This window comes from Crocuta crocuta, unplaced genomic scaffold (assembly GCF_008692635.1).
Source record: "Crocuta crocuta isolate KB4526 unplaced genomic scaffold, BGI_CrCroc_1.0 scaffold176, whole genome shotgun sequence".
Lineage (NCBI taxonomy): Eukaryota > Metazoa > Chordata > Mammalia > Carnivora > Hyaenidae > Crocuta > Crocuta crocuta.
This window is the reverse complement of record NW_027531905.1, coordinates 1294744-1318059: the sequence shown is the minus strand read 5'-3', so window position 1 is coordinate 1318059 and position 23316 is coordinate 1294744. Positions and strand designations below refer to the sequence as shown.

Genomic DNA, 23316 nt, shown 5'->3' with positions numbered 1-23316 from the left:
GGTTGGGCGGGGGGGTGGGGAATGTGCTCATCTTCTGGAGGAGAACCCCATTGCACTGGTTCTTAGGCATACTTGCCAGAGAAAAGCGGCACCTGCAGTGTGCATGGGGGTGGGTGTTGGTGTAAGCAGTTTAGGCTGTCACTGTTGGCACTATGCTGGTTCATGAAGCTTGTGTATGCTGAGGGGTGGGGAAGAGAAGTGGTGTCAGATGCCTTCCTTGTCCCCAGTGAGGGTAATTCGTGCCTGCTGCTGTCTGGGAAATCTTCCCAGAAGAGCAAATCACTTCCCTTCTTATGACCTAGGCATCCCTCAGATCCCTGCCTTCACCCTGTCTATGTCCGGGACATCTGCCCACCAGGCAGCACAGGCTTTGTTACTCTTGTATAGTCATTCATTTATGTCCAATCAGGACCTGATCATCTTGTGTTATGCTTTAAAAAATTTTTTTATAATGTTTTATTTTATTTTTTGAGAGAGAGAAAGGGAGAGAGACAGTGCGACAGTTCAAGTGGGGTAGGGGCAGAGAGAGAGGGAGACACAGAATCTGAAGCAGGCCCCAGGCTCCAAGCTGTCAGCACAGAGCCCAATGCAGGGCTCAAACCAACAAAACGCGAAATCATGACCTGAGCCAAAGTTGAATGCTTAACTGACTGAGCCACCCAGGCATCCCATTTTATCCTTTTTTAATATCTGTCTATTCCTCTGCTTTTAATTTTATGCCATTATTTAAATCTGATCGTCTATTCAACCCTTGACAGTTGCAAATGATAAGGAGCTTAGTGGTTTACACCATTCAGCTGTACATATACTATAATTTTCTACTGCCTCAGAATGACATTTTTCAGTGATTTGGTCTGTGGATTGTTCAAAATTTTCCTCTAAAAGGCCAAAGTCTTGCAATCAAATAAACTTAGCAAACGCTGCATACCATACCTTGCTCTTACAAAGTCTCAAAACACACTAGCAAATGAAGTGCTCTGAGAAGTCCAGCAACAACAAGAAGATAAGTGTGTAACTTTATTTAACCTAATATTTCCCAAACTTATGTTTGAATGGCACTTAGTAACTCTGTATAGAATAGCCTACTTCAGAACTCACTGTGGGAAATGCTGTCCTGAAATCATAATTTTCTTCTTCTTTGTGACTCTTTTCCAGCCATAACAAATCTAATATCTCCTTTTTCTTGCTGAGCATGTTTGTTTTAAGCCACACTTCAAAATCGCCCTATTTGTTTTTCCTAGTTATTAAGTCTGGATTGTAATTAAAGATGCTGACTCTTTGGTGCTCGGGATGTTGTGTTTTCCTCATTGGTAGCTCTCCTGAAGACATGTAAAGCCCACATTACTGCCTGTTAGAGCAGCAGAATTTGCCTTATTGTGATTTTGGAAGAAAATCTTTCCATGTCCATTGGGCTGTTATCACAGAGATGTCTTGCTCTGTTCCTCATTAATTGTACCCATTCTTAAGAGAGAGAACACCACAAGTCATGTCAGTCATACATAAATACAGTAAATGAGTTTATTCAATCTTTTCCTTAATGCAAATTTCTAGAGATGGAGTAAAGTATAAATATGCATGAAATGGGTGTCACCAATAAGGATTTTTTAACACTAGAGAATTTTACATGGGACCTGCTTTTAGGTATGCTTTTTAATTTTTTTTTCAGTTTATGAACCATGTGTATAAAATATACTCACCACTACATGTTACCATTAATCCTGGCCAGGCTGGAAGTGAGGAGTTGAGCTCTGGGATACAACTACCATGGGTGACGTGCCCACTGGATTTAGGGCACTGTGGCAAACAGTTACTGACAACGTCCCTGCTGTCGTGGCTCTTACATCTAGTGGGAGAAAAATAGCCAATAAGCAAACAAACAAATAAATCAGTATTGATAGACTCCTTTCATACCATTAACACAGGGTTATGTGAACGTGACTGGGTGGCTACTTTAGATTGAATGATCAGGAAAAGGTTCTTATAGAGAAGACATTTAGGTTCAAATCCTAATGAAGAAGCAGCAATGTAAACAAGAAAAAAGGAATCCAAAATGCAAAAACTCTAAAGGATGACTCAACTTGAGGTGGTTGAGAAACCAAAAACCAAAGAAGGGAGCCTCATGGGTGAGTGTGAGCAAGATAGATTATGAGTTTTTTATAGGAGGCAGGAGTCCGGGCACATGGGGTTCTGTTAGCACTGGAAAGGATTTGAAAATCATTAGCAAATAGGTGGTTTATTGAAAGCCAGACGCCTGGACAAGGTTGTCCTTGGGGAGTAAGTAGGCAGAAAAGGGAGGGGCTCAGTATAAATTTGGAACATTCAACATTTAGAGGTTGAGCAGACTCAGATGGGGAGCAAGTCAGGAGGGACTGCAAGGAAGCAACCGGTGAGTTTAGTTTAGATGTCTGGAAAGCCGTTAGGAGAAGGTGTTTCAAAAAGGAAGGAGTGGTAAATCCCATCGAAGAAGTGGAGCAAGAGCTGTGCCTGTGCCAAATCTAGTGGCAGCGCAAAGTCACTGATGACTTTGACAAGCGCAGTTTCAGTGTTCATCAGAATGGGCTGAAGGCAAATACAAGCTGAGAAAAGGTGATCATGGATATAGAAATGGAAATACAGATATAAAGGTCAAGGTTTTTTTAAAAATAATGTTTTAAAATAGTTCTTTTTTTTAATTTATTTTTGAGAGAGAGCATGAGCACAATTGGAGGAGGGGCAGAAGGGGGGGGGGCACAGAATCCAAAGCAGGCACCAGATTCTGAGCTGTCAGCACAGAGCTCGACGTGGGGCTCAAACTCACAATGTGTGAGATCACAATCTGAGCCGAAGTCCGATGTTTAACTGATGCCCCAGTGATTTTTAATAAATCCCAGGAAGGATTTATTATTCTGTAAAAGGTAGATTGGAAGAAATTAATGAAAATGAGAATGGGAATAGGAGCCAAACTTCCCTGCCTTCCTCCTCTCCATACTACCACAACCAAGGAAACGTGAGCCAAGATTCTAGGGGAGGGAAGGCGAAACTGATACTAGGAGAAGAGGAAAGCAGGAAACTTACTACATTGCAGACATGTAGCATGACCACTAGTGCTTAAGGCCTTTTTGAATTTGAGAGATTCAAGACTTTTTTGGTTTTTTAATCGATCCCTCCTACCTGGCACCATTCTAATCCATAAAGCGACCCTGGGGGTGGGTGGTTCCCCCTGCAGGAAAAGAAGCAGACATGGAGAAGTAAGTAACCTCAGCCTTCCTCTCATGCACAGTCTTCCTCTGTCTGCCCCACCCCTGCTCATGCACTGTCTCCAAAAGTAAATAAACATTAAAAAATATTCAAAAAACAAGGACTTCTAGCAAAATACATAAGACCAAGGGAGCCTGGGTGGCTTAGTCAGTCGTGGGTCCAACTTCTGTTCAGGTCATGATCTCATGGTTCATGAGTTCGAGCCCTGCGTCCGCGCACTGCCCTCAGAGTGGAGACCACTTGGAACCCTCTGTCTCCCTCTCTCTCTGCCTGTCCCCTGCTCACACGTGCTCTCTGTCTCTCTCTCTCTCTCTCAAAAATAAATAAACATTAAGAAGAATACAGAAGACCAGTTTTCTTCCTTCGGGCCTTATGTCTGTTTCACTGTTGGCTAGTCTTTTCAACTTAACCCATCTCCCAGCCAAGCTCCTCCTTTTCCTTAATTAGCATCAGTAGTTTTCATTAGCCATTTTATGAGTTGTTTGTTAGTGATCCTCATTAGTTGTGCTGTGGACTTAAATTTGTTTAACATTTACCATCTTACTTTATGAGATTTCATGGTTAATTCTCAGTGTATACAAGCTAGGCTTCTAGTCATTACTTTTTTTTTTTTACAATGTCTACATTCACATTTTACAGCATCTCTTCTAAACATTTTTCTTTACAATTTTATATAAATGACTGGCCTTCAATATATCAGGCTTCTTCACATCTTTATGTAGGTAGATATGGAAGATTAAATAAATATATATCACTCAGTTAATGGTAAGTTTTTCAAGAAATAGAAAAATACTTCGTCTTCATGTTCTGCAAAATAAAAGAATTTAATGAAGTATTGTAATTTGGCTTTATAGTAAACTCTAGTTTTCATTCTATACTTATTGAGCACGTGTGCTCAAAGTATTGTCCAAGGAGCAGGGAATAAAGAAACGCTTCTGCCTCCGTGTTGCTGGACTATATAGTGAAGAAGAATTATAACAGGTCTAGTTATTTCACAGATGTAGGTGTGTTTTGTTTCACAGTGTGTGATTCTGCCTTTGGTTTCCACTCTACAACAACACAAAACCAAAGCCATAATCCCGGCAAGAATATTCTTCCTTAAACTTTGAGTTAACCATTTGTAGTCGTGTTTTGTCGTTCATTCCATGGTTATAAGAGCCTAAAATTTGCCAGGTGTTAGGGACCTATTGATAAACAATACAGAAAAGGTTCATTATGTTCAGATGAAAAAGGGAATTTAATATCAAAAGTATAACAGGTGAGTGAATGATTTCAAGAAATGATTAGTGCTATTCTTTCAATGGTTATTTTTTGAGTACCTATTATATGCTAAATGCTAATGTATAAAGTAAATCATATGGGATGAAGGGAGGGGAGGGCCAGGGAGCTGTCATTTTAGCTGTTTAGGGAAGGTCCCTCTGAGGAGATGACACTTAAATTGAGATCTAAATGACAAGGAGGAGCAGAAGAGTTTTTTGACGTGAGTCTTTAGAGTCTGTGAGTAGAATTCAGACTTAATGGGAATTCAGACTTGATGGGAAGCGTGGGTGGGAGAAATAATTACATTGTGTTCACTAAAGTCAGGCTGAAATTTAACACGGCCTTCTACCTGAATGTAAGCATCGAATCTCAGTAGTAGTAGCATGACCTGCTACTTTGTGATCAGTATTTTCATACCACATTTTCGTTATTGCAGCTATTTTGAAATATTATTGCCTTGAAATTACAATATTTTTTAGATCTGCCACTAAATCTGACTATTACTTTGTGTTAATAAAACAGCACTCATAATTACAGTGTTAGTATTACTGTGGAATCACGCCAACATTTAGAGGCTTACAACAGCACTGAATGATTTTGTGGATCAGTCATGTGGGTCGCACTCGGCTGAGCAGTTCTTACGGACTTGCCTGCGGTCACTGACGTGGCCGCTTGTCACCTGGCAGCTCAGCTGAGCAGAACAGTCCACAAAGTCTCCCTCTGTGCTTGGCAGCTGGTGCTGACTGTGGGCTGGACCGCACGGCTCCCGCACTGGCCTGGCTGCTTATATGGCGGAAGCGTCCCAGGAGAGCTGCCAGGGCCCCTTGAGGCTCAGGCTCAGAAATCCCACCTCAATTCCACCACCTTCGGTGGGTCAAAAGCAAGTTGGAGGCCAGCTCAGAGTCAGCGTGAGAGGAGACACCACGGGGAAGTATGATTGATTGGGGACCATGACTATAATAAACGACCTGATTACCATATCGTAAGTTGTAAAATATTGTATTAATTCAATTTTAATATAATCAGTACCCTTTGTAATTCTGTCAAAGCATAGGCTTTGAGGGAGGAAAATTTCCCTCCACTCTTTGCCTGAGCCAAAGAATTAAACATAAGACATATTATATAAGACATACATAAGATATAAGACAGATTAACAAGAAAAAGCTTACAAATTCACTTTGTTATGTGTACGCAGGAGGCTTTAGAAGGAAAATGAGGACCCAATGAAGCCATTAGGCCCCAAAACTTATGTACCTTTTCACACAAAAAATGATCATTGTGGGGAGGTGACAAGATATGATAAATTGGCTACGGGCAGTACATTGTGGAAGAGTGACTAGGAAATGTATGGAGGGCTGGGGGAAGACCAGGGTTATTTTAATAGGTTTGTTTGTACAAGTCCGTTTTGGTGCCGACACTGTCTCTGCTGATGAGAATGTTCTTCTCTTCCAGCACAGGGAGAAGGCCTTTCTCAGAGGCAATTTCCTGTCCTGCTTTCAGGTAGAAAAGGGGCTTGCAGCTCAAAATAATCAGTATGCGCAAGTGGCATTTTTCGGGTGGCATGCTCTGAACCCTTTCACTTCCCTTGAAAATATTATTCTGAGGAGAGCTTCATCACCTTCAACGTGTTGTCAAAGAGGGCCATGGCACAAATGAGGTTGAGAACCCCTATCTGGGGGCGCCTGGGTGGCTCAGCTACTTAGGCATGAGATTCCTGGCTCAGGTCATGACCTCATGGGTCATGGGTTGGAGCCCCACCGTCAGGCTCTGTGCTGACAGCTCGGAGCCTGGAGCCTGCTTTGGATTCTGTTTCTCCCTTTCTCTGCCCGTACCCTGCTCACTCTCTGTCTCTCTCTCAAAAATAAATAAACATTAAAATAATAATAATAATAATAAAAAGAATCCCTGATCTGGAGGCAAGAAATTCCGGGGGGGGAGTGTAACGCGCTCAACACAGGAGCAAGCTGGCAAGTCCAGCATTGTTGGGGGGCACGGGGAAAGTTACTGAGGCTGCAGTGAGTGACCAAGGGCTAGAAAGAGGCATGTCAGACCATGTGGCTTATGCGGCAAGTTGTGGATGGACGGCCCCCATACCCCTTGAGTGTAAAAGTTGGTTCTGTATGCGTACTGGTCTGTAATTTTATATTTCAAAATATATTGTAGCTATATTTCTCTTTCTGTATATAAAGCTCCTCATTTCTTTCTCATTTTTAAAAATAATTTTATTATGCTCAATCAGTGGATGCCTGATTATTTCATTGTTACCCTAAAAGCACACATTTAGACTGTTTCCATTTCTTTGTGTAAATATACATGGGTTTATTTTTCTCTATGAAAATGTATTTAAGAGTGATTTTTCGGTGTAGACTTGCTGGATCTCGTGTATGTGCTTTGAAAGTTTTGACAAATATGACTACATTGCCATTCAATAAAAGGTGGTACTGACTTACATTCTATGAGGTGTTTTATTACTATCTTTAACCACCAAGGTATCTGCACTTTATAAAACCTAGCATAAGAAAGCTTTATATTGACTGTTTATTCTGTTGTTTCAGAACAATGAGATGGTGGAGCTACAGAGAATACGGATGAAGGATGAAATCCGAGAATATAAATTCCGAGAAGCCCGCCTCCTTCAGGACTACACTGAGCTGGAAGAAGAAAATATCACGTTGCAGAAACTTGTGTCCACGTTAAAGCAGAACCAGGTGAGGTTCGAGAAGGTTTTTAGTTGCACTCTGGATAGATCCGCATCTTCTGACCACTGAAGTTAAATCTTCTCTTTAGTTTTTTGGAAAGGAACTTGTCTGAATTTGCCTTAACCTTCCTACGGTATTTATGTGCTGGTATTTCCCGACCCTCCTCCTATTTCAGCTAACCTTTAAAAGAAGGATAATTTACAATAAAACTTAGTTGGATAAGAAGCAGAATCTTAGTTTATCCTTTAGTCCTGTGTTAAGAAATTGAAATGTATTGTAATCAATTCAACCTGACAGCTTCTCATAAAGAGCAATTCTCTCTCTCTCTGTAAATTGCTTTCAAATCATACAGGGAAAGGAATTATGAAATATAAATCAATAAGAATAAAATTATAAGAAAAAGATAATATTTGTTATTTTTTCATCTGTAACCTGACCAGAAACATTGCATGTGGTTAAATTTTTTTTTTTTTTTGGTAGTGAGGCTTAGATAGCTTAATTGCTTACTTTTCCTGATTGGTTTGCTTGTGGTATGTTACAGTAAGTAACAAAAGTAAGTAACTTAGTAAGTAAACTTAGAGACCAGCCCAGGTGTATGCTTCCACGCCTCCTCCCTTCCCAAGCTTCTATCTCATTCCCAAACTATTTTTGGGTTTGATGGATACAAGGGTTGAGAAGGGAAAGAAAGAATCCAGAAGGAAAAAAAATCAATGTATTGACACAATTGAAATTTGATTTCTATCATTGCTACTTGCCCCAGTTTTGGAGTGTTGGGGAAACAAAGTATCTACCAGGGAGTACAGCAGGTGGCTTCAGACCATTAAAAAGGGCTACCAGGACATCCGCCTCTGTTTTTACTTCAGTCCTTCCCCTTTAAGCACTGACTCCCTGTGTGTGTGTGCTCTGAGGTTCTTGTGAGCATCCCAGGTCTCAGCTTGGCTGGGTGCAGTGAGCTCACGGTGAAGAAATCAGCCTGAGAAGAAATTTTAAGTGTGTTTCTGAGAAACTGCTTAAGAAAGGTATTTTTTTGTTGCTTGGTGTTTTGGTCACTGATGAAGAATGCAGAGGACTTGAAGCAAATGTACTTGAAGTGCAGATATTTGAAGCGGCCATTATCTCTAGTTCCTATAAATCCTCTCTGCTCTCTGCACAGGCAGGGGTGCGGCCAGACAGCCTTCCTGTAACCTCCCATCACTGCATGTGGTAGACTGATTTACTCAGGAGGTTAATTTAGGCCAGTGTTAGGTATTCTTGAAAGTCTGCCAAGGTATCCTGTGAGTATTCATTAACCCAGATGCTGTTTCTGTGGGAATCTGTACTATTAGTCTGGCTGATTACTGTTTATGGTTTATCCTTGCCCTTCCACCAGTAATTGAAATATGGAGATCAAATGCTTAACTCATAAGTTTGAAAAAAACAAAACAAACAAATGGGAAAATGTTCGCATCTCTTTAATTTTATTTTCTAGATGCAATATGGTAATTTTCCCAATTAAGTGTCTAATTAATTAACTTGAAATCGTTTTCTGCACAAAGGGCCATTCTGGCTTATTTCCTGACAAATGGATACACTGTAGTGTTATAAGTCTCTCCCAATTAAGAAAATGCTGGGTTTAGCTTTTTGGGTTTTTTCCCCCCTCCTGTTGGCTTTTATTGCCAAGAGTTAGAATCCATCATCAGCTCTCTTTCCAATTAATGAAGTATTAAGTATAATATTTTATGTACACATGCCACAGTTGTTTTTTCTTTTTCAAAGAGATGACAGTGCTGGCTTTCAATCTCATAACTGGTCTGAATGTTGCTTTGTACTGAAGCTCCCTATGCAAACTATACTCCCGCAACCTGAGTATTGACATTTCTCGGAGTAGGTAGAGTACTAGCATTCTAAAATGCTTAGTTCAAAAAACTAGAAGATTCTTTCTTCCTGACGTTCTATTTTTTAAAACTACTTATTGATTATTTTCTAAATAACTGTTGTTTAAATAGCACTTCTTATTCTCCATATAGTTCCTGTATATTACTTTGTTTACTTTCCATCCCCCTCAACCATAATAACCACCTAGTACAGAGCCTGGCCCATAGAAGGCACTGAATAGACATCTGTTCAAAAAATGAGTAAATTGTTTCTTTCTTTCTTTCTTTCTTTTATATTCACTCTCTTTGGCTTAGAAAGGAAATTATAATTTCATATTATTGTAATTAACCAAACCAAGTTTTATTGTTTTATTTATTTTATAAATATGAAATATATGGGAACATCAGAGAGTTGACTCAGAATTTTACTCTGTGTGCTGATTTGGTTTGGTGTACAAGATAAAATCAGGTCCAGTCTTATAAATATGATTTATACCTTGATTCTTTTTAAAAATAAAGTATCTGAAAGAAGTGTAGGAGCCATAAAGAGAGGTCAACTGTCAATTTCCCACCAGAAAAATTCATTGATGAAGCAAAGCTATTTAATAGACCTCTCAGTCTCATAAATAATAGTCTTTCCAGTAAGAGACCACCCACCTCAACAAAGCCTCAGTAATGTCTAAAATGGGAGGGTTAGGGAAAGGGTGTTCATAGGGTTTTAGGCTCTCGACTGGGTGTTGCATGGTGGGAAACTGGTTGGGATGGACTGGGTCTGTGATATAATGGCTGTCAGTTAGGAGGCACAACAAAGCAAGGGTCCTGACATGGGTCTCATCTTCTAGGACCAAGTATTTCTCAGAAGCAGCCAAGTTTTTCAAACCTCGTCTCAGTGTTGGTTAACATAGAGTTAACAGAAAAATTTGCCTGGTCCCAGTATTACCTAACAGGGCAGGAAATTATGTTAGCTTCAATGTCTAGAGGTGTACAGGTGGGGGAGGGGGAAGAAACAATAAGTCCTATGTCCCTAGTATCCCACATGCTAAGCTAAAGCCCTCAATATTTGTTATCTAACCCTCAAAACCCCTGTTTAAAATTAATAATTCAATCATACTTCTATTATGAAGAACATTTCCTCCAGGGATGTATTTCTAAATCAGGAAATAATATCATAAGAGACCTAGGGAATGTATTCAGTTCAGTTTTATTTCATTTAACCAGTGTTACAGGAGTATCTTTCTATGAGGTCATGTACTTTTTAAGACAAAAGATATGGTCGCTGGCTTAAAGAATTTATAGTCCCAGTAGTGACGGCAGTAATAAATTCATAGCCATCCACATAATTGCATATTAAAGCTTTGTGTTAGATTTGGCAACACAGGGCCAGATTAAGATTTTTAGAGTTCCTAAACTCTGAAAAGATTATGATACTTACCCCTAACCCTTTTGTAGTTAAAAATAAAAAAGTTACTGAACTATGAAGTTGCTATAAGGAATCATACCAAAGTACTGATTTTTCTAATAGTGATTACTTTGATGAGACCTTTAAAAAATCAGGCATCAATTTTTAAGTGCCTTCTCATTCCTGTTTCTTGGTGCCTGTACTTCGGACCTCTGATTACATGATGTGGCCTTACAGTGATGGCATCAGAAAAGAGGGATGTTTGCCTTTAGAGTAAAGATCAGAGTTTTGACATGAGTCTTGAAGGATGAATAGGAGTTTTCCAGATGACAGCCTTTGCCGAGGCAGAGAAACATGAAACAGCTGGGTAACTATTAGGAGCTTGAACTGTGTTTGAGTGAGCAGAGTGAGCAAAGCTGCCCAGAGAAAAGAGATCAAGTCTTACATGAAGTGTACTGTCTATTAAATAAGAATCACAAAATAAAATCTACAATGCAAACTAAATTAATGTCTTCAAGTGTAGCTCAGGAATCAGTAAACTTTTCAATAAAGGGCCAGACAGTGAATATGTTAGGTTTTGCAGGCCTCATATATGTCTAACAGCATCTCTTCCAACTACTTCACTCTGGTGTTAGAGAATGAAAATAACCATAGACGAAATAGTTTGTCTTCTAATAAAACTGTATTTGCAAAAATAGGTGGTGGGCTAGTTTATGTCCAGAAGACACAGTTATGTTAGACACTCCTTGGCCTAAGCCATCAGTTTAACAAGGATTATGGAATAAAAGGTTTACAATGCAAACTAAAGAAATGTCTGTAAATGTAAGCTATCATGAAATTTGGGTGCAGTCAGAGGGTTGGAAAGGTTACCAAGTGATAGGTATCCTGAGTTGTCCAGGAAAGGGAAAAGAGAAGGTCAAGAGGAAGATAACTTTATAGCATATATGCAAGCCTAGAAGAAACCATGACGTAGGGACACAGATTCTGGTATCCCAAGCAATTTCCATGATTTGTGTCTTTTGAATGATTCTGTCATGGACCTGTGAAGTTCCAATGGTCTTGTATAATGGGGAGGGCTGTTTGTCCATCATTATCCATTAGTCCCGTCTCCCAATGTATTACCCCGTTTTAACTGAGCATAAGGCTACCCAGAGGAAAGATATATTCTTATTCTGTCACCTCCCTTGTAAATAAGTTTCGTATGATTAGTACTGGCCAGTGAGATATGAGAAGTGACATGAGCACATTTTGGGACATGTTCTTAAAGGGAAGGGGTGTTCCCCTTACTCTGACCCACTGCTTGAAACAAGATCAAGGTGGCACGCTGCCTTAGATCATACGCACCAGAGGAGGAGGCAGTGCAATAGGGTAGAAGAAACTTGTTTCCAGGATGATCTTATGGAGCAGAGAGTCCTATTGGCCCTTGACTGACTACCTCCATAGTGTTACAAGAGACAGAGAAGCAAACTTCTCTCTAGACTCCATCATTCTTATTTAGGTCTCTGTTACATCAGCCAAACCTATATCTGACCTAAACCTATAACAAAAATTGTTATCCTAACCTTTGTGAGACAAGCCATTGCATTGAGATTATGTGAAGAATAGAGGTTGGGAGGTGGAATAGAAATAAATGAAAATGGTCATGGTCTATGAACCCGATTCTTTAATTTTTTAAAATACTTCTTAAAATACAAGTTTAATAGAAACACTAAGATAAATGTAAAACTAAACACATGGTTTATATTAGTATCTAATATAATGACTTTATTATATTACTTTTTCTAGTTTATTTTTTCATCCACAATAGTTTATTCAGCAAACACTTGTTGAGGAGCAGAATTCTGTTGAAACACAATGGAAGAATATTGAAGCACTGTGAGAGACACCTAGGCGCATAACAAGTATTTCCTCCTTCTGAGGAGATTACAATATAGTGTGGAGGTAAAATAGTTATTAAATTACAAAGAGACATGTGAAAGGGAAACCACAAGAGACTAGAGATAGAGAACAAACTGAGGGCTGCTGGAGGGATGTGGGTGAGAGATGGGTGTGATGGATAGTAAGGAGGGCACTTGTGACGAACACTGGCTGTTGTAAGTGATGAATCACTGAATTCTACGTCTGAAACCAATATTGCATTGTATGTTAGCTGATGTGGGAAGGAAATGACAGATAGAACTAAATTTCCTTATAACTTGCAGCCCATTGACAAATGCTTGAGGCTGGCAGAGTGAAATGTTTCTCTAGGAACTCCCTACTCTCTTAATACTAATGCTTTACTAGAGAGAAAACAACCTTAGCTTGACAATAGCTAGGCTTCCAGTATCCTAGGAGTCTTCTTTAGCATTTAAAAATCTCTTTGGAGACTTTCTCTGTACTTAACCTCCCCCAACTCCCAAGTATATAAGCAGTCTCTGCACAGGGTCTGGGACAGCTCTTTCTGCCCATGAGTCCTGTCCCCGTGCTTTAATAAAATCACCATTTTTGCACCAAAGATACCTCGAGAATTCTTTCTTGGCCGTGGGCTCAGGACCCAACTCCTACCCCCAAAACCTCATCATTAACTAAAATTTAAATTCAAAACAAAATGAAACAAACTGGCATGTCAATTTAGAGTAGGGATCTCTTTCACTTGTGTGCTTCCATGACCAAGAGAGTGTTTAAACAGGCTATTTGATTCTAATTCAAAAGAATATTACACTGAGAACAGTATATACTTTTTGTTATTAAATCATCAGTACCACTATCCCAGATTCTATCTGTAAGCACATACAATTTTTCTTTGCTTTGTTTTACTCTCACGCATATTTTCTTGAGATTAAACTCTTGTGACCTTTTAGCTAATTTATCTGAGTACAAAAATTTCCTCATCATTAATAATTAAATAAAACAAAGTTATAGTGATGATAAAATATTTTCTTGGTTGTAAATATTCTGATAAACTATGATTTTTTTTAAATTTCCCGGGTATATTTTTAGACAAACAATGCCCCCTTTTGGCCATTGGCTCCTATAAAAAGAAATCCTAAAAACAGACACCTTTTTCATCTTTAAGAATTGAATTTTTATATATAGTTTGAAGTGTATAAAGATTATATATTATGTTATATATATAAATTATATAATAATAATGTTATAAATTATATAATTTCCAAAGAAACCATACTGTGTTACCTTAAGAGTATGTATACTGTGTACTTTTTGAGATTTCTTTAGTGGAGGTACAGTTTACACTGTGTAGTTTCTTTTTTTTTCTTTAGTTAACATACAGTGTTATATTAGTCTACTTGCTATATTATATACCTGAAACTAACATTTTAATTTTTTAAATAATTAGGTCTACCAGAGAGGTTAATGGCAGTGTTGTAAGACCCAAATTTTAGTTTTATGAATCTTCCTTGTCCTATCTAATTCAGGTTGAATATGAAGGTCTAAAGCATGAGATTAAGCGATTTGAGGAGGAAACCGTGCTGCTCAACAGCCAGCTGGAAGATGCCATCCGCCTGAAAGAGATTGCCGAGCACCAGCTGGAGGAAGCCCTTGAGACCCTAAAGAACGAGAGGGAACAAAAGAACATCCTGCGGAAGGAGCTCTCCCAGTACATCAGCCTCAACGACAACCATCTCAGCATCTCTGTAGATGGACTCAAGTTTGCGGAGGATGCTGGTGAGCCGAACAATGATGACAAAATGAACGGGCATATCCATGGGCCCCTTGTGAAACTCAATGGAGACTATCGGACTCCCACTTTAAGGAAAGGAGAGTCTCTACACCCTGTTTCTGACTTATTCAGTGAGCTGAACATTTCAGAAATACAGAAGTTGAAGCAGCAACTTATGCAGGTAAAATCTCTTCTGTTACTGTGAATTTCTTGCAGGTTGCACGCTTCCTGTTTTATGACATCTTGTTCTCACATTTTACTTCTAGCTTATTTTTTGAAATATTGCTTCTTCACCTAGCAGCCTTAAAGTACAGTATTTTAGAAAGACATGACTGAAGAGGTGTTGAAAAGAAATCTCTCATTGGCATGGCTTTAAGAAATATGTCGTAGAGCCACAAAGTGGATTATGATCAGGTGTGAAGGGAGAGAAGCCTCTTGACACATTTCTAATCAAGGAATTCAAAAGCTTTATATATGAGTGATAGGACAGAAAACTGAACTTTTCCATCATAAACAACTGTAATGTTAAAGAATAAATATACCCTTTGCAGGAATACTTTAAGCTTTAAAAGACATGAAGGACTTTCAGTCTACAAATTAGTCAGGATATCATATGATTCAAAATACAGAGCAGGAAGAACAATTCATAGATTAGGGACATTTCACTTGGTGTGTAAGGAGACGGGTTCAGATTCTCATAATACTTGAGTCTGAGACAGTGCTCCCCGCTTACTATTTTAGGTGAGTTACTTAAATCTCATTTTACTTCCATAAAATTAAATCACTGAAGAGATCGAAGCCACAATTGTTGTAAACAATAAAGTGGTTAATACATAACCCAGTGCCCCAAGTGTCTTGAATGTTGTAAAAGCAAATTAAATAGTACCTATTATAATGCATTTTGCTACATAAATTTTTTCTAACCCTGTTGTCTAAATGTGAGTACAAAAAACAAACTGGAAAGAGCTGGAATTATTCTAGATAGAGTTAAAAAAAAAGAAAGAAAGGAAAACAAAAGTAGGTATCACATAACTGTGTCAAAAAGCCCTTAAAACCCAGAAATAAACAAATAAACATTATATTTGATCAATTAAAAAAATAAATTCTACTGAGGGAATTAAAAAACAAAAACAAAAAAACAAAAAAAAACAAAATACAGAGCAGGGATAAAATCTGAAACCAAGGGGTTCTTACTCCAACATGAGCCAATCCTTAAATTTTTAGCATCTTCAAATTCAAAAATCATGTGAAGAGTCCCACCTTTAAGTTTCTCTCACTGTGAAATGGCTGTTATAGTTTAGATATTGCCTTCCTGCCATACCTTAGTTCAGTGATAATGGGAATCTTGTCTGAAGAACAGAATTGCCACCATCACCATCATCTGGGGGCTTCTTCGTACTACACATTCTTGGGCTCCACGCAGGGCTACTGAGCCAGAAATCTGGTTCAACAGGCTTGTCAGGTGATTAACTTTGAGGCTTACTCTTTGGTCTGTTATCTTTCCCTCTGCCTCCCTCAAGGTTCTTTGCATACAGCTGATAATTAGAGGCTGTCAGGACTCTGCAGTCATTTATTTCTACAGTAAACAGGGCTTATAACTTTCTGCTTCTACAGAAATGATGACTAAAAAGTGAAATGAGCAGAAATAAATAAGAAACTAGTGGCCCAGTGAAGTTACTTTCATAGGTTTAATGTTAATGTTACATCGAGAGTGAACATATTGTATACTTTACCTGCCCTGAGCTTTTGGCTAAGAACAAAGACTTCATCTTCACAGTGTTTAACTGAAATCAAGAGGGCATGGCCATGGGAAGAAAATGAATTTATATAGACTTTTACCTGACTGCAAAGTCCAGTTCTGTGTAGGTAATATTTTTCTGTCTTTTTGCTCAGTTTACACTAATGCAACTAGATTGATAGCAAACATATTTTAAATTTGTACATGACAGATAATATAAGAATTCATGTCCCCAAATTAGATAGAATTAACATAAAATTTTTCTTAAACTATCATGTTGGTAGCTTGAGGATAAAAAGTGTGTCGAGACCTTTGTTTTTTCTTTTTACGGTGGCAAGTGTAGAAGATAATAGGAAGAGGGGCTCTTCTGCTCAACAGTTTTCAACTGGGTCGGCTCTTTGGCTGCAAACTCTCACATTTAATCCTAAATGTCACCTGAAATAGTAGAAAGTTCTGAAACAGATGGGTCGTGTAACAACAAGTATGGTGGAGACAAGTTCTCAGCAAGGTAGTGGTGCCGGGTTGGACTGTCATCGCATTTGGGGTGGGATAATTCCTCCTTGTCTGTGACTGGTGAGCTCCTGGAGGTTTAGGGTCTCTGGTCCCAACCCTTTAAGTGCTGGTTACATTTCCTCAGGCAACGTGATGACAAAATACCCCACAGGTTTCAAATGCTGCAGGGTCAACTGCTAGTTGAGAATCCTCCTATAGAGGGACAGCACTTTACTTTGCCATAAAATGGGGATACAGACTCCTTCCCCATTAGGGTGGCTTGGTTTATGAGTTAACGTGTGTAGAGTGCCTTGTAAACGCTCAATAATTATGAACTGATATTGCTATTTCAACTCCATAGTGCTTTTAATTTATTGAGCACTCTCTTTAGCTTTTATTACTATTATTAACTTACTGTTGGACAGTTGGCTCGAGGAGAGCCATCTCAGAAGGGACTAATGTGCTCACTGGTAGGAATACAGAAAGGTAACAGCGAAGTGTCAGAGAGTGAGGTCTGAAAAGGGATGTTCATTTAGCAGAAAGTTAGGGAGAGAAAGACTTGGCTGGGTAAACCTTACCTCGGTACAGCACACAACTGTGTACCAGTGTTTAATTAATGTTGACAGTTTGTCAGGATATAAAGAGGCACAGGCAGGGCCTTATGTTCCAAAGTCAGCCCCACACTTAGTTGTGGAGACCAGGCTCAGCACAGGAAGTGGGGGCTTTGCAGCTTCCCGTCTCACAGCAACGCTAACATCTAATTTTGGTTGAGACAAAGTCACCATTTTATGGTAAGCAAAATTTTTTGAAAAGCGTATTAACTTTTTCTAAGAATGTATTCCATTCAAACTGTTGAGTACAAGTATAACAGAATATATCCTTTCATGCATAATTTATAATCCAATAGGTTTTCCTTAGCTATGCATCCCCTTGGGTTTAATTTATATAAATAAGAAAATTATGAAAACATTACAGGATACATTGCTGAAAAGTAATTGCAGTTGTCTTTGATGTTAATGAGGCTTGAAAATAATATGACAGCTCTGATACACAACAGTACTAATAACGTATCTTACAGCATATCCTCTGTGTCCGCACCACTGTCTGGACATTCCAAGGAGCAAGCAATCCGATGTACTTTACGTGTGGCTCTCTGAAATGCTTGGAGCCAGATGTGTTGAAATGAAATGTTTAGAATGTAGAAACGTAATATACAACATATATTATATATTTTGCAACATCCCTAATGAGACCAAGTGCAGCAGTGAATGATCAAATAATATTCACATTTTTGCAGCAAAACATGTGACTGTTCACTCTAAGACGAGAAAATGAGGACCAGAAAAGCCCTCTCATCAGGCAGGGGCAGTTTTGCTGCCTGAGGAGTCTAGGGCTGTCTGAATATATTACAACTTTTATTTAAAACCACTTGGGATTTTGAAATTATGGCTGTTGCAGGGCATTGCAGCTGCCATACTGTCAGGCAGCTCTCAGTCTTGTGTACCTCCGCTTCTAACATCAGAATGCTATGGAAATCCCAGCTTGTGTTTTCAGAGTTCTCTTGTCTCTTAGGATTTCTTTGGGCCAGGGTCCAAAGTACCGCATCTGAGAGAAGGCTGTGCACCTTCAAACTGAACACTTGTGCTCAGTTAATGTTGACAGTTTGTAGAGAGAGAGAAGGGCACAGGCAGGGATGTAACACCCTTTGCCAGGGAATATGCAACTTTTAAATTGTTCTTCTTAAGAATTAAAGAAACCTTTTAAAAACAGCATGCCCAAGTCAAAGCTCATTGAACGGTTCTTATCTTACAAGGTTCCATCTATGCATGTTAATTATGTTTTCCCATCTATGGGTACTTACTTGACTTGGTTCTGCAAAGAAAAAATATGTTTCTGCCTTGGGTATCAGGAATGATGGGGGAGTTGTTTTACTTCTCTGAGGTGCATTCATAAAGAGAGGGTAATAAACTAGCCTCACCAGTAGTCTCTACCAGGCCTTTGTTTGATAGAATTACGGGGAAAAAAAAAAAAAAAGTCCATTCCTCAAGAGGTCGTGCTGCCATCTGCTGGGAAATGGTAATAATTAATATGAAAATTTAGTACAACTGCAATTTAGTGTCTCTGACAGTTGTATTACCCTCAAGACTCGATTATTTAAAATAGGTTAAACAGCTTACCCTTGAACTACATGGTCTGAATTGCATGGTTCCACTTACATGCAGATTTTTTTTTTATAAACACACTACAGTACTGTAAAGGTGTCTCTTCCTTACGATTTTCTTAATAACTTTTGTTTCTCTAGCTTACTTTATTGTAAAAAAAGTGTATAATACAAATACCGTATAAAATATGTATTAATTGACTATGTTATTGGTAAGGCTTCCAGTGAGAGGCTTCCATTGTTCAAGATCAACTGTAATTGATACTTTCCAGTGATGGTCAGGTACCTTAATTAGTTTTATTAGAATGAAAATAAGTAGATCCTGTCTGAGGAAACTAAATTTCTTAATCTATTTAAAGGAATCTCTGTTTATGTTAATATTTCTGCCTTCAATAAATAGCCTCTGTTTAACCTCACATTGCAAAGAGATTTCTCCTTAGTCAAACTAAGGGAAAAACTTGGATTTTTCTTTCAGTATGACACCAGCTATATTTCACATTTAATGTGACAGAACAACAATATTTCTATGAAACTGAAACTGAGGTTTTGTGGTATCCTCATGGATGTGAAAGAATAAAGATGTATATTATATTTGGATCTACTCTATTAAAGACCATTTTAATTTTTCCTATAATGATAGTAAGTAAGTGGTCAAGTTGCTATATGTCTCGTAGGTGTTCAGAGCAGTTGATTTATATTTGCTTAATTGGTTGGTGCTTACAACAACTGTATCGGGTAGATAATATTATTACCCTCATTTTATAGATAGGGAAACTGAGGCACAGATTTTTTTTGGCATTTGCTCAATATAAAAACTTAGTAAGTAGAATTCCTTGCTACACAGAGTGAATCAAGCAAATAAAATATTATATGTGCTCAACAAAGACTTATAGAATATTTATGGGTAGAAATTAATTATATGAAGATAGGTCACTCTGTGTTTTTTAAAACTTAAAGTGACACATACAATTTCCTAGGACAAGGTTGACAACTCATTAAATGATTATGGACTTGATAGTTAAAGATTACCTTTAATAAAAGCTTTAGAAGCAAATCCATTTCTCAGAAGCCTTACTTTTTCTGCCATATATCAGAAAACATAAAAAGAGCATCTATTATCACAACAGCAAGGGAAGAGTATGTCATTTTTTTTAGAAAACCTTTTTGGAGATATAATTCACATATAATACATTCACCCAGCTAAAGTATATAATTCTGTGTTTTTTAGTAGATTTACAGAGTTGTGCAACCATCACCACAGTCAATTTTAGAATATTTTCATCAAACCAAAAATAAACCATGTACTGAGTAACCACTCCAGCCCTGAGCAACCACTAACCTACTTTCTATCTCGATAGATTTGTCTGGTCTGGACACTTGATGTACATGGAATCATACAATAGGTGGCCTTTCATGACTGAGATTTTTTTTCTTTTTTAATGTTTATTTTTGAGAGAGGGAGAGAGAGAAAGCGTGAGGAGGGGAGGTGTAGGGAGAGAGGGGGACAGAGAATCTGAAGTGGGCTCCACGCCGACAGCAAAGAGCCCAAAGCAGGGCTTGAACTCACAAACCGTGAGATGATGAGCTGAGCTGAAGTTGAATGCTCAACAGACTGAGCCACCCAGGTGCCCTATGACTAGCTTTTTCCATTTAGCATAACATGTTGGAGGTTCATGTATGTTACAACATATATTAGTATTTCATTCTTTTTTATTGCCAAATAATGTTCCATTGTTTGGATATACCACATTCATTTATCCATTTACCAGTGATGGACATTTGAATTGTTTCCACTTTTGGACTATTATGACTAATGGCATGAACATTTATGTACAGATTTTTGTGTGCACATATGTTTTAATCTCTTCAGTATATGCTTAGGAGTGGAATTGCTGGTCCTTTGGCCAACTCTGTGTCACCAGGCTGATCTTTCACTAGATTGATCTTTTTCACAGTTCTTGTTTGTCAGGGAACAGATATGGATTACCAGAATTGTTTCACTTCAAGCATAGAAGAATACATTATTTATTTCTGATTTCTATTTGTGTATGTTGAAACCATGTATACCATTACAGGAATCACACCAACCATTCAAACTGAGAGTCAGTTGAGTAGGATGAAGATTTTATGAAAACTAATAGCATATAGGGGCACCTGGGTCGCTCAGTCTGGTAAGCATCCAACTTTGGCTCAGCTCATGATCTCACGGTTTGAGGGTTTGAGCCTTGTGTCGGACTTTGTGCTGACAGCCTGGAGCCTGCTTCAGAATCTGTGTCTCCCTCTTTCTCTGCCCTCCCCTACTCATGCTATGTCTCTCTTTCTTTCTTTTTTTATTTCTTTTCCTATAAAAGTTCTAATATGAATGTGCAAATTCTGATGATCTTTTCTTTTGTTCTTCCACAAAAGATCTATCAGTACTTAATACATATGATTTAAAAGATATACAGTGAAATTTAAAAAAATCTCTATGGGAGAGACACATGCCTGGGTAAGTCAGTAGAGGATGCAACTCTTGATCTCAGGTTCATAGGTTTGAGTCCCACATTGAGGGTAGAGATTACTTTAAAAAAATTTCTATGGGACATAATGACAATAATAACAATAGTTAACATATACTGTATACTAACACTGGATTAAGTAGTTCACAAATTCTGCATTCAAGTTTCCTGGCAAACAACCCACCCTACCATAAAAAGTAAAATCCTCACTTCCAGATAGAAGATGATGATTGTAGAAGATGATTTTCATCACTATGGAAGATGAAAGCAAGTCTCTCTTGGATAAGTTTTTCACAAATAGAGATTAAAATAGTACTCTTAAAATGAATAGTAATTTTAATCTTTGAAGTCCTTTACATTTATTAATTCAAAGCACAACATATCTTAAATAGTTTGTGCACTACTTCTGAGACTTAAATATAATTTAAGGTACTTCAAACCTCAATAGCTGAGCGAAAATACGATGCTGAAGTTGTATAAAATTATCCACAATTTAGTTATCATTGGACGGGGAACACACCAACCTTAATTGTCTGGGAAAAAAAATGTGTGTATGTGTGTGTGTGTAAATTTGGATATCATTCTCTGTTCAAGTGATTCCACCAGAAATATACTGAGTGTGAAAATTAGTACTGTATGTGGAGAATACAGATATGAAAGAGACAATGTCCTATTTGATGTTTTCTGGAGAGGCTATAGATTTACCTTGTAGTCTTAGAAAATGTTATTTTTAAATCAGAATCGGCAGAGTACAGATCAAAACTCTCCTAATGATATTACCTCATTTATTATAACACTTTATCTTCTAAAAACAAGATTGAGACACAGTTAGTGCCTTTTGTTCTGGTCCAGGTTTTATTTTAGTCAAAAGCTATTTCCTATTTAAAGGCTTTTTGGAAACAGCTTTATCTGTTGTAATCATGTATACTAATCAAATGATGTTTAGTTTCTCAGAGTAAATACACTTAGTTTTCAAGAGAAAAAGAAAATTCCTAAAATAATACATTTTCACTGAGATTGTATACAATGTCAATAATAGAATATTTAGAAGATTTTTTGTCTCCTTTATAAAAAAATTCAACTGGTTTGGCTTTTCATCAAGTACCACATTACCTAATTACCTGTGTTTTTCATTTAAAGTTATTGCCCAATAGTCTGGGTAATTCCATTCATCTTCAGTGGGGATACAATTAGTTGTATCTAATGAAACCCAACTAAGAGGATTTGTACTGAAATATATCTTGACTTTGAAATGAAATAGTTGCTTTTACAAATACAGATACAAATCTGTGAAACAAAGGCGTTTGCCATGTAGAAATATTTTGGTCATAGGAATGACCCAAATGTTAACAACAGCTAACATTATAATACCTAGAGCATTAAATTCACTATCTTACTCAATCATCCTTTTGTAAGTTAATAAACTGGAGCTTGCCCAGAGTCATAGATCTAGTAAATGTTGGTGCCAGGATCAGAGTTGAATTCTCTGATACTACATCTTTAGTTGTTTTTTTTAAAACCTGCAATACTATTTTTTTGGAATATTTTGGTTTCTGTAGCCATAATATGTAACTTGTGGATTGTGTTCCAGATATGGGCAAGCACTATGTCATAAAATCAAAGCTGTGACTTAAAGGACTCCAATAATAAATTAAAATAACGAAACTCTGTTTTTAGTTTTAATTTCATGACCGTACTATACAGGCAGTCCTTGCTTTGTGTGATATTACTGGCCATGAATGATTGTGTACACTGAAACCATGCAAAACATTCATAATTAATGGAGAAAATTAAATTGTACTGTGATCTTTTTTTTTAAGTAAGCTCTATGCTCAATATGGGGCTTGAACTTGTGACCCCGAGATCAAGACCTAGGTGCCCTTTGTTCTGTGATCTTTAAAAATTCTTTATCAGAACATTCAAAACTCCCTTATTGTTGGTTATTAATGTATAAATAATTGAAAAGACACTAAAACTACTTAGTACACTGTAATCCAAAAATTAGAAACATATTTAAAATTTTCCTTATAAAAAACTTATCTTTGAGATAAAAATTTAACCTTCCCCAAAATAAACTAGGGAAATTAACTTTATGTTTTACAGATTATTAAAGATATCAAGCCTTTGAAACAAAAATTTGAATTGTGCCTCCTCCCCACCAAAAACTTATCAAGAATACTTTGATCTTGCCATCTTCTCAGTATATAATTTATGATAGGAGCAAGAATCCTTCCTATGCCTTGTTAAATTGTCATACTCCTAAGTTTGGATCAGCTTTCAACATTCTATCCTTTGCACTTTCGCGGTCTGAAAATATC

At 37.7% G+C, this 23316-nt stretch overlaps 1 protein-coding gene across 7 annotated transcripts in view; it reads left to right on the top strand.

Annotated features, from left to right (window-relative positions):
- Positions 1-23316, top strand: part of BICD1 (BICD cargo adaptor 1) — a 228755-nt gene that overhangs the window by 162305 nt on the left and 43134 nt on the right. For all 7 annotated transcript variants that reach the window (XM_077774497.1, XM_077774495.1, XM_077774496.1 and 4 more), the window contains exons 3-4: positions 7053-7205; positions 13865-14290. In XM_077774497.1, coding sequence (XP_077630623.1) covers positions 7053-7205; positions 13865-14290 — 579 coding nt within the window. The remainder of the gene's footprint in view (positions 1-7052; positions 7206-13864; positions 14291-23316) is intronic.